This window comes from Stigmatopora argus, chromosome 20 (assembly GCF_051989625.1).
Source record: "Stigmatopora argus isolate UIUO_Sarg chromosome 20, RoL_Sarg_1.0, whole genome shotgun sequence".
Classification (NCBI taxonomy): Eukaryota; Metazoa; Chordata; class Actinopteri; order Syngnathiformes; family Syngnathidae; genus Stigmatopora; species Stigmatopora argus.
In genome coordinates, this window is record NC_135406.1 from 9,711,483 (window position 1) to 9,728,390 (window position 16,908).

General features: G+C 44.0%; 1 protein-coding gene and 1 long non-coding RNA gene across 2 annotated transcripts; both read right to left on the bottom strand.

Annotated features, from left to right (window-relative positions):
- Positions 1–4,738: 4,738 nt before the first annotated feature.
- Positions 4,739–12,224, bottom strand: LOC144065491 (uncharacterized). The gene is made up of 2 exons (XM_077588373.1): positions 12,012–12,224; positions 4,739–11,694 (listed from the first exon to the last, which is right to left on the bottom strand). Exon 2 carries the CDS (start codon positions 11,448–11,450, stop codon positions 8,445–8,447), a length of 3,006 nt encoding a protein of 1,001 aa, XP_077444499.1. The 5' UTR covers positions 11,451–11,694; positions 12,012–12,224; the 3' UTR covers positions 4,739–8,444.
- Positions 12,225–13,933: 1,709 nt separating this feature from the next.
- Positions 13,934–15,590, bottom strand: LOC144065648 (uncharacterized). The gene is made up of 6 exons (XR_013297218.1): positions 15,560–15,590; positions 15,432–15,486; positions 15,320–15,340; positions 14,227–14,328; positions 14,071–14,153; positions 13,934–13,945 (listed from the first exon to the last, which is right to left on the bottom strand). It is a non-coding gene; the product is annotated as an uncharacterized LOC144065648 (long non-coding RNA).
- Between the last annotated feature and the right edge of the window lie 1,318 nt (positions 15,591–16,908).

The window sequence follows — 16,908 nt, forward strand, 5'->3', positions numbered from 1 at the left end:
TGAACTTACTTTGCCGAAAAAACTGTCATTGGCAATAATGAACTGTTGGAATATGTTTGCAACCTGGCATTTCCTGCAATTCCCCTTTTAAAGATAAGCGGCACAGAAAAAATGAATGGGCGAATGGTTATTCCAATCAGTTCTGCTTCTTGAACCAGCTATGGTGAAATGCTGGCTTCTATGCAGCAAGACTATCTTGAGGGTAGAACTACACTGTTCCTTGTTTTACTCGGCCCATAAATCAATGGATTGTCACCCTCTTTGACTTTTTAGGGTTGCATCTCTTTAAGCAGAACGCTCCAAGCAAAATGCTGGCGGGTTTGAAACTACCATTTCAGATGACGTGAGATCAAAATAAAAATGCTTGGATTTCAAACAATTTTAGAAGAAGATGGTGAAGCATGCATAAATGCAAATTCCATCAGAAAAGCAAGAGGAACATGTTTTCGTAAAATCCCAGGTTGTAAACATATTCCAACAGTTCATTGTTGCCAATGACAGGTTTATTAGGAGAGTAAGTTCATGGCAGTGGTGAGACTTGACCTCACACCTCCTGAGAGACTGAAGCCTTAATCCAGCGCCTTGGACCGCTTGGCCACACTACCCTAAGTGCCAGTGGGGGGCGGTGCATTTCACACCTGGGCCTTCAATAGTGCTACGTGTGAATCAATCCAACCCTCAATAAGTATTTTATGTCTATAAAACCTTTAATGCAGCTACAGCTGCGACACATATAAAAAGAATCAATAATAACCTCAAATATTTAAATATTATTTCAGAAAATAGACACAGTTTACTCAACAAAAATTATTTTTATTTATACACAAAATCCATCCTCCTTTCTTTCCTCAAGAAGATTTCAATTACTCTGTCGTACAGATTACACGTGCGTTTTAGGTCCATCAAGAAGTTCCTTTCTATGGCCATCAAAGCTAATGCTGAAAGTCTAGTCTGTCCTGTTGTATTTCTGGCATAAGTTTTGAGTCTAAGGGCTGAAAACGTCCGTTCGACAGAAGCAGTGGACACGGGGATGGTCACTGCCAAACACACTAATGTGTACAGCTGCCCCATGCGTTCACTCAGATTTTTCTGCTGAAGGAAGTCAAGGAGATCAGTGGGAGATTTTCCTGCAAAATCATCCATGGCATACATAGCTATCAGTTCTGTTCTTAGCCGAGGCAGATCGAAAAGTGTTCCGTGGCTCTGCGTTAAAGTGGAGAAGGCTGCATGTGGGAAAGTTTCCTGGTATTCCTGAAACATCTGCGAGTCGAGGAGTGAGAGAAACATCAGTCTTTCGTGGTCTTGAAATCTGGTCCGCGTCTGGCAAATAATATTGTCCAGAATCCTGTTGTGAAGTTGTTGGTAGTGCACGCGAGAATTTTGCGCTTGACCTCTTCGTGCGCTTGGAGCACCCGCACTGCGTTCGGTGGCGTCGTAGATTTCCTCATATCGGCTCCTCTCGCGTTCAACTGTGCCACAAAACTCCTTTACTCTTGCAAGACAAAACTGTACATCCAGTTTGTGGTTCTGTAGTATTGAAAAAAGCACGTCTGAATGCTTAAAAATGCCATTAAATATGTGAAGCAAAAAACAAAATTCAAAATCATCCAGACGTGCTTTAAATCCATCAGCACACCGCACAGACTCCTCGTCGTACTCGTCATGATGCTCCAGGATGTGATGAAACAGTTCCTTTAGAGCAGCTCTCTTCTCAAATACTGTATTGACCACCCTGGATGCGTACTGCCACCGTGTTGGTGCCACACAGATTTCGTCGAGCAGCTGTGTGCGTCGAGGCGATCTCGAAAAAAATGCAGCAAATCCATTCAGGTGAGCAAAAAATATCTTGCATTCTTTAAGCTTTGAGGCCCCCTGAGTCAGTACTAAATTGAGCCGATGGGCATAGCAGTGTATGAATAAAGCTAACGGTGCTCTCTCCTTAACTTTAGCCTGCACCCCATTTAATCCAGAAGACATGACCGCTGCACCGTCATAACACTGTGCCACAACTTTACCCAGACATTCATTTTCCACCAAAAATTGAATGATGAGACCTGCAATGTCATCGGCTCGCTTCCCACTGGTAACATTTTCAAATCTGACGAACCGCTCCTTGACACCTTTGCCCGTGACGTAACGCAGAACCAGTGCGAGCTGCGCTGGGTTACTCGCGTCTGTCGTCTCATCCACCATTACAGAGACAAACTGTACTTTTTTATTTCGCTTCTGATCTCTTCATCCATCACTTGAGCAATAGCAGTGATCAGGTCGTTTTGTATTCTGCCCGACGTGCCACTAAATACTTTATTAGTGGACAGGTGGTAATGTAAATCCGGGTTTTTCTCAGCAAAAAGAGAAAGAAGTTCCACATAATTTCCTTTGTTTGAGGAGGCAGCGCTTTCATTGTGTCCCCGAAATGAAAGTTCCTGCTTGCCCAAAAAAATGACGCAGTCTATCAAACTTTTTAAGATTTCCCTATTTTTCTTTACCTTTTCGTTGTGGCGCTCCGTTTCCCTGCGCACTTGCTCGTTTAATTGTAACTCCACTCGAGTATCTCCAAAAGTTTTGGAGCGGACCGTTGCTTGTAAGTGTCCGGCAGAGCTTTGGTGTCTCGTTGCTGCTTTGGTTAAACAAGACAAATTTGCAAATCCAGTGTTGCTCCAAACACCATGTCGATCGGTGGCAAATAACAAGCACTCCCAGCAATATAATTTGCTGTGTTCATCGGAGCCCGTGAGCCAAGGATAGCGCTCGTAGTTAGCGCACTGAAAGGTCCGAACACACGCTTTTCCCGGCTGTAACAGGCTTGCTAGCTTCGGAGTTGACCGCCCTTTCTTAATGATGTCCGTTTTTTCTGTAAAAGTCCGTGTAGAAAATGGCTTTGCCAGCAAATTTGCAACCAAATCCATTTGCTTTCCTGCATTGGCCATTGTGCGTGGAGTTTGCTAGTCTGGCTGCGTCAATCTAGCTTTTGGCCCGTCTACTCTAGCAAGCCAATAATAGAGGGTGAAAGCAATGACATGTCCCAGCCAGCAAAATGCCCACGCCTATGAAAAATCATTGTGGGGTTGCCAATTCGAAATCTGATTGGTTAAAAGCAACAGTCTTGTTTAATGCAGCAGACCCCGCAAAACTGATTTTGAAGGCTTTGGGGCAGATCTGATCTGGCAACAAATAATGGCTGAAATGTGATTGGTTAAATGCTTCAATATGAAAACACACATCTGGAAGCAGTGCAACCAGGGGGAAAAGCAATGAAAGGAAGCTAACAGACCATTTGGAATAATAAGTATTGATGGACAAAATATAATATGATTCAGATATTTCTTAGGCCAGCAGAGAAGGCCTTGAAGGCCCTGACGGCCCGCCACTGCTAAGTGCAGAGTAATTCTTCTCCATAGAAATCTTGAAAGGACAAGATTTGTTCGATTTGAAGAGAAATAAGAGTGGGCATGTGAACAGGCTAAGAGATTAGGCGTGTGTGACATGCTAAAGTGTTTAATTCACACGCCATTAATGATCGCACGTTGGGGATGTGCAACTAGTTTGGATTGAGTGTATATCGGTATTCGATTATTGATGCCTTGATGCACATAGCAAGTGTGACATGTAAAAGTGTATATCGGTATTCGATTATTGATGCCTTGATGCGCATACCTTGACCAACACGGGAGATTTTCTTCATATCAGTAAAGCTGGATTGAGGAAGCAACAACGAATCACTATTGTGATTATTTCTCCGTGTTTCAAGGTATGCTGGTTGTTGCAGAGGCCGGTTGAGTTTGTGGTTTGCAATATAATATATTGCAAACCACAAACTCAACCGTATATTGAATATACACTGTTTAGCGTGTGAGGGAGAAGATAATGTTTAGTAATGTTTATTTACTTTTGAAGTGTGAGCGTGAATGTGCGAGTCCCGGGTCGTGGATATGTATGTAACATTCAGGACGCTAACCTTGGCCGCCATTACCCTGTGTAGAGTGTCTATGACGGTTATAGGAAGGAATTTATGTTATCGATATTTCATTGTTTACCCAGTCGAATAGTTGAGAAGGACTTCTCGAAGTTGTAAAAAGAAAAGATAACACAAGTCATGACCATATACTGAACAGGTGTAATTGGACATTATGTTTTGGGTTCTAACGTGTTGCTATTATATATATATATATATATATATATATATATATATATATATATATATATATATATATATATATATATATATATATATATATATATATATATATATATATATCAGTGGCGGGCCGTCAGGGCCTTCAAGGCCTTCTCTCCTGGCCTAAGAAATATCTGAATCATATTATATTTTGTCCATCAATACGTACTTATTATTCCAAATGGTCTGTTAGCTTCCGTTCATTGCTTTTCCCCCTGGCTGCACTGCTTCCAGATGTGTGTTTTCATATTGAAGCATTTAACCAATCACATTTCAGCCATTATTTGTTGCCAGATCAGATCTGCCTCAAAGCCTGCACAATCAGTTCTTGCGGGCTCTGCTGCATTAAACTAGACTGTTGCTTTTAACCAATCAGATTTCGAGTTGGCCACCCCACAATGATTTTTCATAGGCGTTAGCATTTTGCTGGCTGGGACATGTCATTGCTTTCACAAACTATGATTGGCTATGTTTGCTCAAGTTATCCCTCTTTTTCTTCAAATTTTGCCCCAAACTTGAAAAGGGGCCCCGATCTTATCAACGCAGGAACAACTCAAATCCTTCCAGTTTACACTTTTATTGAAGTTTATGGTGATAGGAAGTGGTTAGGTTGAAAACCTTAAAGAAAGGGGAAAGGAGGGAGCATGTGACGTCATTCAAGTTTCACGTTACTATGGTGATCAAAGTGTTGCTCTTGAGTTTACTACTAGCATCTTGAATTTAATACAGAAAGCAGGAGAGTGTTGAAATGATAGAGTGGAAATGCATGGGTACATTAACTGATTGAGTAAATCAAACACAAATATTCACTTTACAGAGATAGGTCATATGAGTAATCCAAGTTAAGGGAAAATACAAAGAATGCAACTTAAGGTTGCGAGAAGCAAATTAAGCATCAATCAGCTGGCATCTAGGTGGTACTTATTTTGTCCTACCAGTTGCGTGTGATCGGGTCTGAAGGGTATTCCTTGGTATTCCTTGCCACTCTCTCGCCTGTCTACTTTCAAGGCTTGAATCTGAATGGTTATATCCTGGCTCATGCCCTATGATCTTAGGCAGGAAATGAGGCGAGGTGACTTTTGTTTGGGTTTTCTTTTCTGCCCTCTGTTGGCCTGGAGGAGGGGCAGACATACCTTCTTCAAAGTTGACTTGACACCTCCCACTTGGCATCTCGGTTCTTGAACCCAGAGAGGTCACACAGTTCCTGGTTGCTCTCGTTCGTTTCTTTGTTGGTCTATTTCTGTTCTTCCACAGGTATCAGGACAATGATGCGTCGTACATCTCTATGCAGAATTGTTGAAGGGATTTTTGTGGGGGGTTTCTTCGCGTGATCAGATTTGGTAGTAGAGACGGGGTAGCTTGGGAAGGTCTTGACGTGTACATCTCTGACGATGCCTCTTGTGTCGGGGACGACACTATCGACTCGTCCAAGCTTGTACTGGCCCCTTAGAGCATTTTGGTCGGCCAGCCAGACGATATCTCCCGTGGCTACATTTCTGTTCGTTGTGTGCCACTTACTTCGGATGAACAAGTTGGGTCCCGCCAGCTGGCTCCACTTCTTCCAGAATCGGTCAACTTCGGTCTGGATGGCTCTTAGTCTCTTGTAGGGGTATCCTTGAAAGTCGAAGCTTCCTACATCTCCCTCAGGTCCTGTCCTTCCCAGCAGAAGAGTGTTTGGGCTGATGTAGTCTATGCATTCCTCACGACTTTGCGTCCTGGCGTCAATGGGTCTTTCGTTGGCCAGATTGGCAGCCATGTAGAGGAAGGTTTGGAACTCACTCCACGTGAAGCATCTGTCTCCTGCCAGGTTGTGCAGGGCACGTTTTACAGCGCGTACTGCGGCCTCGGCAGCTCCATTTCGGTGTGGGGAGTCCGCAGGGTGGAGTTTCCAGTTCCATTCCGTTCCATGCGTGGAGGCTTCATCCTCGACTCTGGATGCTTCCAGCTTCCTCCGGAAGGCATGCAGTTCTTTGAGGGCTGGCCTGGCGACCACAAAGTTTTTTCCTGGGTCTGACCATATCTTTCTCGGGTGTCCCCGTAATGCTGCAAATCTCTTGTAGGCCAACAGAAAGCCTTCAGATGACAGGTCATTTACTACGTCTGTGTGTAGGGCTCGGGATGCCATGCAGCAGAAAACTAGTCCCCATACTTTGAGTCCTGATCTCTTCTTCACCTCGTCCTTCACTTCGTAAGGGCCGAACAGGTCCACAGTTGTGTATTGAAATGGTCTGGCTGGTGTTGTTCGCTCGGATGGGAGGTCGCTCATGATTTGTTGGCATCTTTTGGCTCTGTTTTTCCTGCAGGTTACACAATTGTTTACGACCTTCTGAGCCAATCTTCGGCCTCTTATAACCCACGCTTTCTTCCTCATGCGCAGGAGTGTACCTGCTGTTTCTTCATGGTTTGCGTTGTGGGCTTCTTGTGCCAGAAGAGAAGATATCCATGCATCATGGGGTAGAATTGGTACGGCTGTTTTGTCGTTGTCGAAGATTTGGAATCTTCCTCCGCAGACCAAGAGTTCGGTCTCCGCCTCTTTGTATACCGCCAACCTGTTGAGGGTGGTGTCTTGGAAGGACGCGCCCTCTTGGGCTGCCTGAAAGAGGTCTCTCTTTGAATCTTCGTACTCACTCAGTGTAAGTACAGCTTGCTTGGCTCTGGACTTTATCTGGTCTGATGAAAGTCTCTGGCTCTTTGGTTTACTTGAAGTTGGGTCTTGTTCCAATACACTTTTCCATTTTGTTGCAGCTCTCCATACCCAGGCCATGACCCTGATCAATTTGGTTAGGCTGCTGAATCTCCTTACATCGATCAGTTCTTTCACAGCAGATCCGGCTGGAGGTCTTCGGGCTCGGGGATCATCTCCGTTTGCAGCCCCTCGTGGGATACTCCGATCTCCCCCATTCGTGGCATGGGTCGGATTACTTGTTTCGGCAGATGGTGCATCGCTCGTCCTTCCTCTCGTCTGTGACCTGGTCTGTACGGCAGTGAAGGACTTCCTTTGGAGTTTATTGATTCCTTCCCTTGCATGGGCAGCGACTTCTTTGGCCACTCCTCTATGGGCAGCCTTAGGAATTCGGGTCCGTCTTGCCACGCGGAGCCCTCTCTGAGGTCCTCCGGGGCAACTCCTCTTGTGAGCATGTCCGCTACGTTGAGGTCTCCCTGGATCCACCACCAGTCGTCAACGGACGTGGTCTTTTGAATTTCTCCAACTCTGTTCGCGAAGAAGGTTTGATATCCGTAACTGTCTCTTTGGATTGCTCCTAACACAGTTTGACTGTCCACTAGGTGGATCCATCTTTCAATCTCCATTCGACTGTGCTTTTCGATGTATCTTCTGAGGCGAGCTGCATAGACAGCGCCACATATCTCAGCTTTCACTGGTTCTCCCTTCTGGTCAAGTGGTGATAGTTTCGCCTTGGACTCGACGAGTCTGACTTCGATGCCCGTCGCTGTCTCCCATCTGAGGTACACCACGGCCCCGTAACTCTGGTCACTTCCGTCGGAGAATGTCACTCCCCACGGTCTTCGGGTCCAGTTCCGTGGCGTGAGGCTCCTGTGGAAGGTAACTTGGCTGAGACGGACGTATTCTTCAAATAACTGGATTGCTTCTTCCCTTAACTTTTCAGATAGAGGTTTGTCCCACGTGTCTTGGGTTCTGCTGGTTCCAGCTTCTTGGAAAGCTTTCCTGACGAGAATGGCACCCTTCTGTTTGGCGGGGGTGACAAGGCCTATCGGATCATAGAGGCCGGCTACCTGACTTAGTAATTGTCTCCTAGTCAGTGGTTTGGGAGTGTTTTCTCTCACCTCCTCTCCCAGGAGGTTTTGACCCACTCTCATTTTCTTTCTTCTCTTAGAGAAGTTAACTGAGGTCATGGGGTACAGTTTGTTGCTTTCGACAATGTAGCCGACTCCAAGGGCTTTGTCGTCTTCTCCTCTTCTTTGATTTGGTAGAATGAGTATATTGCTGGAAGATGCTCCTGCTGTGAGTATCTCCCTCCCACTTTGGCCTGACCGGAGCCAGGGTTTGAGGATGAAGCCACCTGCTTTCAGGATCTCTTCAACCCTTTTGGTGTATCCATCCAGTTTTTCCAAGTCGTTGTGAGAGGTCAGCACATCGTCAACGTAGGAGTCTTCCTCCAGGATTCTGCACTCCTCTTTTAGGTGAGCAAACATGGGTAGCTTTGCAGTCTCTCTCATTGCCAGCTGTGCAATGCATCCTGCTGGACGATCGCCAATGTTGACTCGGGTGATGGCATACTCCTCAATTTCACTTTCTTCGGTGTCTCTCCAAAGAAATCTGTAGGTGCATTTCAGGTTCTTCCAACCACACTGAGTTGCACATCTTCTTGATGTCTCCAAGGGCTGCATGCACTCCTCTTCTGAATCTGAGTAAAACTGCTCGGATTGGGTTGAGGACGTCTGGTCCTTTCAACAGGATGTCGTTCATGCTAAGTCCCTTGAACTTCTGGCTGCTGTTCCAGACCAAGCGCACTGGTGTGGTAACGGAGTGAGGGTTTGGCGCTACCAAGTGGCTAACGTACCACACCGGTCCTCTCCAATTGGTGATCATTTCTTTGCTGAGTTTCTTTGCTGCTCTTCTTTCCACCATTTCATGGACTTGGGATGCGTATGCCACTTTCCACTTGGGTTCTTTCTTGAGTTGTTTTTCTGTCCTCAGAAAGGTTGCTTCTACTCCACTTCTGTTGTAGGGTAGAGACATGGGGTCTTCGATCCATGGGTATTTCGTGTCCCAGTGAGGTTGGTCGACGTGATCATCGGTGGTGACATAGGTGAGGCCTTTTCTGATGACTTCCAGCTCTCTCTCCTCGCTCAGTGTCATCTCCTTGCCTCCTGGCTGGCAGTTTCCACATCTGCATCCTCCACACTGTGGTTCGCAGGCTGCCCCAATACTGTCCCATTTCCACCAGTTGAGGAATTCTTTGTCTGTGACAGTGCTTCTCGTTTCAGCTTTGAATTCCTTTGATTCTCTGAGCTCTTGGTATTTCACAGCCGTGGCCCTCATGGACCGTGCAAAGTGTGTTTTGGATGTGCGAGCTGCCACACTCTCTTCCTCAAAGAGGTCTGGGTGCGTTCCACCAACGGTCTTCCCCAATGGTCCGTCCCATAAGACGAGGTCGCCGATCACTTTCACCCTCTGTGGTGCGAGGCGTCCTTCCCGGTGACCGATGAGGAGCTCGACCTGCTCTGGTCTGTGCAGGTCCTCTAAGCTCACTTCTGGGAAGAACCCTTTCAGTTCTTCAGGTTTGATAGTCCTACTTATCTTGGCTATTTCTTTCAAACCATAACAGGTAAGTTCATGGGCTCTTTGCGTCCCTGTGGGTGTCTTAACTCTCACTCGGAGCTGATACTTTTTTGTTTTTACTTTCAAGACCATCCCCCCAACACCGTGGACCAGTAGGGTGACCTTCTCACTTCCGAGGTTGAGCCTTTTGGCTGCGCTGTGGGTAATGTAGTTTGTATCAGACGCCAAGTCAATCAGTGTTCCAATTTTCTGACCTGCGTTGGTTGTTACTTCGAGGAGCATAAGCATCACTGGGAGTTCCTCCCCTTCACTATGCCCCATTGCTGCAGACTTGTCGGTGCAGAGCGAACTTGCCGAAACATTGGTGAAGACTCTCTTGAATACTTCTGCCGCTTCGGGGGACAGTCCAGACACAAATCCCTGTTGTTCTTCTGTCAATCCGTACCTCCCCGCATTTGGTCTTGGTACCGCGTTTCCTTTTTGACACAGGAAAAAGTGATGGTCTCTCTTGCAGCTCTGTTTCCTGCACAAGTAAGTATCCCTGCATTCGCTTTCATCTTTGTGACACCCTAGGCACTTTTTGCAGGCTCCCAACCTTTCAACTGCACTCAACTTGTCTTTTGGTTTCAGGTTTTTGAACGCCTTGCAGAAGAAAAGCTTCTCTGGGTGCCCCTCTTCCCCGCAGACGACACATCCCCCTTTGCTCGTGGACCTGGTTGAGGCGTACCTTCTGGGTTCATTTGGCCTCGGTTCTACTGATCTTCTCTCGGGCTTCAGAGGTGTATTAAGCTGCTCGGCCCTCTCCAAGATCTCCTCTTGGTCCTTCAGGTACCTTAGGAGGCTGTCAAAGTGGTTGTCTGGGGTGACTCCATTTGCTTCGTTGGTCATGAAGTCTAACCAGTTCATCTTTATTCTTTCTGGTAATTTCCTCTCTATTGATCTGATTACAAGCAGATTTTTGATGGCTCCAGCGTGGTCGAGTTCTATTAGATCGTTGAGGGCCTTTTCGATTGCCTGGATCATGTCAATCACTTTCCGGGGTTGGTCTGATGTCAGGATCGGGAATCTTACCAGGCCTTCAAGAATTTCCACGGCTATTGTTGCTTTGTTTCCAAATCGGTTTTCCAGTACCCTGAACATGTCTTCGGCGGTCTGACAGGTGGACAGGCTTAGGTCTCTGCAGATCCTCCCATCCACACTTTCAAGGAGTTGGAGTCTTCGGGCTTCCTTCGAGCCAGTTGGCTCGCCTTGTTTCTGAAGGCTTTCCCAGGTCCTCTTCCACGGGTAGAAATCTCTTCTGGAGCCCTCGAATTTGGGCAGACTGGTGGCCTTAATTTTGAGACCGGGTGCCTGTTCTGCAGGCTTTGTTCGGAGGGTTCCTTCTTGTCCTGCTCCCTCCTCCTTGGACATTTGTAGGTGTTCTGCCTCCCTTGTATTGATGGTGACCCTCTTTTCTCTTAGGTCTTGTAGTCTTTTCTCCCAGGTGGGTCTTTCTTCTTTTGGGATCCATTCTTCCCATTCCTTGAACGCTGTCATGAGCTCAAGTATGCTTCTTTTAGCATGGGTTACTTGCCGTTCATAGGCATCATTACACGCCGCAGTCACTGGGGTCCTAAGGGCGTGTCCGCAGTATATTTCTGCTTCCGTCATTGCAGACGTGAGCTCGGTCCTGCCGCATCTCTCCCAGAGACTTAATTGTACTATCTCCCTTACTTCTGTCAGCTTGGTATCACAGTCTTCTTGGGTCTTCTTTATTTTCTCCAATATTCCTCCGATATCTTCCTCAGAACCTCCCCGTTCGGCAAGGAGGCCGAGTTCGTAATCGCTATTGGTGTTATCTACCTCTCGTGCTTGTGCATAGAACCTATTGTATTCCCTCAGCAACTTCGATTTCTCCAGTTTTCTTGCCTCTTTCCTTAGGTACCTGGCTTGATTGAAGAAGGCTCTTTCCGCTTTGGCCCTTTCGAGCCTTAGCTGCTCAATTGTTTTCCCAGTGGCTTCTTCCGCCATGGCTTGAGGCCTCGCTCCTCTTGAGGCCCTTCCGACGACTGCGTTGGCTTTGACTCAAGGCCTTTAATCCTTTGTCTATGATGCCACGCTGGTTTTCAACTGTCAAGTTATCCCTCTTTTTCTTCAAATTTTGCCCCAAACTTGAAAAGGGGCCCCGATCTTATCAACGCAGGAACAACTCAAATCCTTCCAGTTTACACTTTTATTGAAGTTTATGGTGATAGGAAGTGGTTAGGTTGAAAACCTTAAAGAAAGGGGAAAGGAGGGAGCATGTGACGTCATTCAAGTTTCACGTTACTATGGTGATCAAAGTGTTGCTCTTGAGTTTACTACTAGCATCTTGAATTTAATACAGAAAGCAGGAGAGTGTTGAAATGATAGAGTGGAAATGCATGGGTACATTAACTGATTGAGTAAATCAAACACAAATATTCACTTTACAGAGATAGGTCATATGAGTAATCCAAGTTAAGGGAAAATACAAAGAATGCAACTTAAGGTTGCGAGAAGCAAATTAAGCATCAATCAGCTGGCATCTAGGTGGTACTTATTTTGTCCTACCAGTTGCGTGTGATCGGGTCTGAAGGGTATTCCTTGGTATTCCTTGCCACTCTCTCGCCTGTCTACTTTCAAGGCTTGAATCTGAATGGTTATATCCTGGCTCATGCCCTATGATCTTAGGCAGGAAATGAGGCGAGGTGACTTTTGTTTGGGTTTTCTTTTCTGCCCTCTGTTGGCCTGGAGGAGGGGCAGACATACCTTCTTCAAAGTTGACTTGACAATGCTATTTTCTAGACTGACTTTTTCAGGAAAAAAATTGACATCATTAAGAAAGGGCGGTCAACTCCGAAACTAGCAAGCCTGTTACAGCCGGGAAAATGGTGTGTGGGTCACTTTCAGCGCGCTAACTTAGCTCCACAAGCAAATAGTATATTGTTGTGTTGATTTAATGCTATTTTCGAAAACGGACTATGACGGAAATATGACAGGACAGGCTCGACTTTCATCATTAGCTTCGATGGCGATGGGAAAGAAGGAAGAAAGAAAGGAGGATGGATATTGTGTAAAAATGATTTTTGGTGAGTAAAATTACAAATATGGCTATATTCCTGAATAATATTTCAATTGTGGGCCAAGTTCTGATATCTGAAAAGCTCCAGTGTTTGTATTTAAGCTCCAGTGTTTGTATTTAATCACAAAATGCTGCTAGCAAGTGGATTTTACCCCAGTTTAATTTTTGGCGTTTCACCATTGACGTCCATCGCTGTCTTTTCCTGGGAAAAATCACCATGCAAAAGTTTGTTATTCAGGAAAATAACATTCATGATGCACCGATGAAAACACTTGAAACCACACTCATTCTGTGAAACGTCTCATGAAAGTCCCATAGCATAATGTAACACAACATAACCAGCTCAATGAAATGAACATGTATCTAATCCTAAACTTGCTATAGTACACATAAACCGAGCATACAGCAATACCTACACAGTAAATTCTCTCAATTCTCTGGGAACAATGTCTCAACGTAAGTGTCTTTTGGCTTATTTTAGGATCTGCTGCAATGTTGTCAAGGGAAAGAGCAGCTCAAAAAGCCCTGGATGTGACTCTTAGCATTCCCAAGAACGCCAATGATGCCATGCATCTCTCCATGCTGGAAGGTAACTCAACATGATGTCAAGATGGCAAAACATTTTCTCACGATTCAGGTCCAGTTTGCTTACGCGCCACCTTCATCTCTCCTCCTTCAGGTTTCCATGAAAACATAAAGTCGCAGGGCGAGCTGCTCCAAGATTCCTTCAAGCTCTGGGATTAAAGAATAGCCTTGAGCATGGGAAAAATAGACAACTCTTCTTCTTGAAGAAGTCCTTGGTGGTGTGAAAGGTGGTCAAGGATGCCAAGTGAACGAGTAGATACATTTACAAGAAAAAAACTCAATGTGATTGAAATCGTGGAGAAATTTAAGTACCTTGGTGTTAACCTCAACAACAAACTGGACAGGTCCACAAACATGGATGCCCTGTACAAGAGGGAACAGAGCCACCTTGTTGGAATAATGATTCAAACCTTTTAAATCATTATTAGTAATATTTAATTAAAAAAGGAAAAACATCTTTCAACAAATTCTGCTTACAACTTCGAAGGAGATGCCTTGTGACGTCGTCTCAGTCCACAGTGCATTCTGAATTGCAGTAACTGAATCATTGTATTTAATCGCGACATTCGAAAAACATGTTTATGTAATCAGTACAATAACACTCTCGATGGTTCAGAAAAACAACAGTGTGAGGAATGCATTATAAGGTAAACAAAGTAGTATTATAATGTAAACAAAGCATTCTAAAGTAAACCAAGCAGGATTATAATGTAAACAAAGCAGTATTATAATGTAAGCAACGCCGTATTTTCAAATCTGCTGCTGGAGTCTCGTCATAACAGTCTCATTGGGTCCTGCCGGGAGAAGTGTCCGAAACATTATGTCCTCGAGCTTTGGCCTTGTAAAGGAGACGATGATGTGGAGGAAAAATGTCCATGTTCCCATGACTGTTTATAGCCTTACTACTTATTTAAAAAAATGCTTACAACACATATAGAATATTCCATAATAATTCTAACACACCTCTACCTCCTGAGGAGACTACAGTCCTTTGGAGTGTGCAGGACACCGATTGAAAGGTACTTGCGGAGGCCTTCAAGTGTGACCTTCCCAAGAAAAAAAAGAGAGTTTACAAATTGTCTCACGTGGGTCATTTTGTAAAGACAATCATTTCCTTACCTTTCTATTGAACAATTGCAAAAGGTGTTCTTCTTGAGTGAAGTCCTTGCAGACTTGCCCGTATTTCTGATTCAGGCACATTCGCCTTGCCTTCGTCCAGGGCTGCATACATAAACACAGTCACAAGTTAAAGGAAGTTTTGACTTTTGTTCTGACTATTTCAATTTGGCCCAAAAAATGCGCATATGTGATAGTATTCTTTCAACTGGAGATACAAGTATAAAATTAGGATATGAAAATGCAAAATGGTACATGTTAGGTTTATCCAATTGTAGGTTTATCCTTAGGTATTTCCAATTCAGCTTTCAATAAAAAAGGCATCTGTAGTCACATCACCATTTAATTCTTGCAAGAAGAGAATACATCCCGCCGCTCGTCCGATCAAGATTATTCTAACGAGTGGCATTATGTCCTGCCCATTTAAGGCCTCAAATCAAAACATTTACAAGGTTATTGACTCGATCCAATTGCGTAAGCAAGAAACAAAACAATTTCATAATCAAGCAAACCTAGCGTCAACCTAGCGTCACAAATTAAAACAATATGCTTGATAGCCATCCGCTGAACCAACAACAATTTAAGCGTCCTTCACAGATCTTCATTGCGAACTTGCATCTGGGGAAAGGGTTGAGGCGTATCTTCCAGTAATCAGTCCTCGGAGCAAGGGCTCAATGTATTGTTTATGTCCTAGCAAACTTGTATCTCTCGCTGGAGCCAGCTGTCCTGGAGAGGGACCTTGGGGTAAGTGTTTGTCTTCGTTGAAAGCGATCAACACATATATATATATATTGTTTAATATAGTTACACATTTAGGATGAGCATTACTATTCCTAATAAGCAAATATATTGATTAATATAGTAAGCATGTATATTATAAGGCTTTATATTTATTGCAAACACATTTATAATAATGATTACTCCAACAGTACATCATCAATTGGAATATCAGTTCATTTCAAAACCCCAAACTCTTCTTCCTCATCACACTGCTACGTTCAAGTGAATGGAAAGAGACCTGAATGTCGATATATTGCATATACAAACACCTACGATGGACAACATTCTTCAGTATATCCTAATATCTTATGCTTACACCTGACTTTAGTTCTCCTTCCTAAAAGAATAAAAATTGAAAATATTGCGTTACAACACACACTATTCAAAGAATTCCAGATTCAGTATCCTGACTATTTTTCTGAACTCACCTCCTGCAGAAGAGCGAACATCCCGAGATGCACTTTGGTTTCAAAGCTGCAGAACCTTTAAGATGGGCATACATAATACATTATTCCACGTACATATGTGCATTTTCACATGAGCCTTTGGTACTCACTCATGCTGCTCAGCAACCACTGCTTCATGGTTTCAGCTGAGATATCGGACGGAACCTTGTTCTTCTCCAAAAGCATAAATCATGTAGGTTGTCTGCATAAGCACACACCAAAACTATCTTGATATGCTCCACTTAAACTGAGTATGAGCTGCAATATTGATTCCATTCGACATGCCTTGCCTCGACATTGTACATGTGCTGCTCCCGCTCTGACAAAGAAGTGGGTTGCATCTGGAGTTCTTCAATTGCACAGTCAACACTGGCATTAAAGTGAGCTCTAGAAAACAAAACAATTATACAATGTAAACACAGTGTCTTTGGGATTATAAGGATGATGCAATATCAAAAAGATACAAGCAGACCATCATTAATGGTTACAATTTTCCAGTTTAGAAATTCCAATGATCAAATAAAAATAATAATAATCTTGCAAAAATTACATTTCCAAGTTTTTACCTACCCCATGAAAGATAGCACCTCCATTGCTGGATTTATGTGAAAAGCTGTCTTTCTAAACTGATTCAATTGACAAAAGTGCTGAAGTACCCGTAAGGTTAATTGTATGTAAACCCATCCTCACAAATATTTATACGTGGCTCCACTCTGTGATGTTGTTGAAGATGAAAGAGTCAAAGGACCACAACCAAAGATCTTGTTGAAGCTCTGTCTGTGATGTAATGAGAAGAAAGAGAAAAGGCATTTTAATGATTAAAAACATAAATTGACTTATGTTACCGGTCCAATAACATGGTAAAGTTGCTTTAAATAGTTGATGGAATTTAATGTATTGCCTCTCATTGACATCGATGAGTGTCCAATTCAGTTCCATGCTGAAACCATTTTGCTTTTATAGTTACTTGCCCACCAATTTTGTTGAGGGTGTTGTGGTCATCATTTGTTAAGCAGATTATTGTTATTAGTATAATAATTATTATAAAGACCAAAAAGATATTTCAATGTAATGTTTGTGCTGCAAGCCCACTTCCACTTGCTGTCTGTGTGACATGTTAAAGTGTTTAATGTACAGACGCTCCCCTACTTACAAACATTCGAGTTACGAACAATGGTACATTCGAACATGTCTGCAAATTGCATTTATGTCGAAAAATGTTCGTAAGTTCGATTTTGTATTGCGCACCTTTTTCCGAGTAGTGCTTCTTTCCGCCGCTAATACTGACGCCTGGCGCTGTGAGAGCTCAGCTCACCCAGCATCCACCTTCCTCTGCCCAGTTCGTTGCAGTGCGGAAGTGCGTGAACGTATCTCCAGTGCGCAAAGAACCTTTTTCATTTTTATCATTAAATATCTCGTGCATCCATTATTCAATATGGTTGGTGAAAAGCGAAAGGCT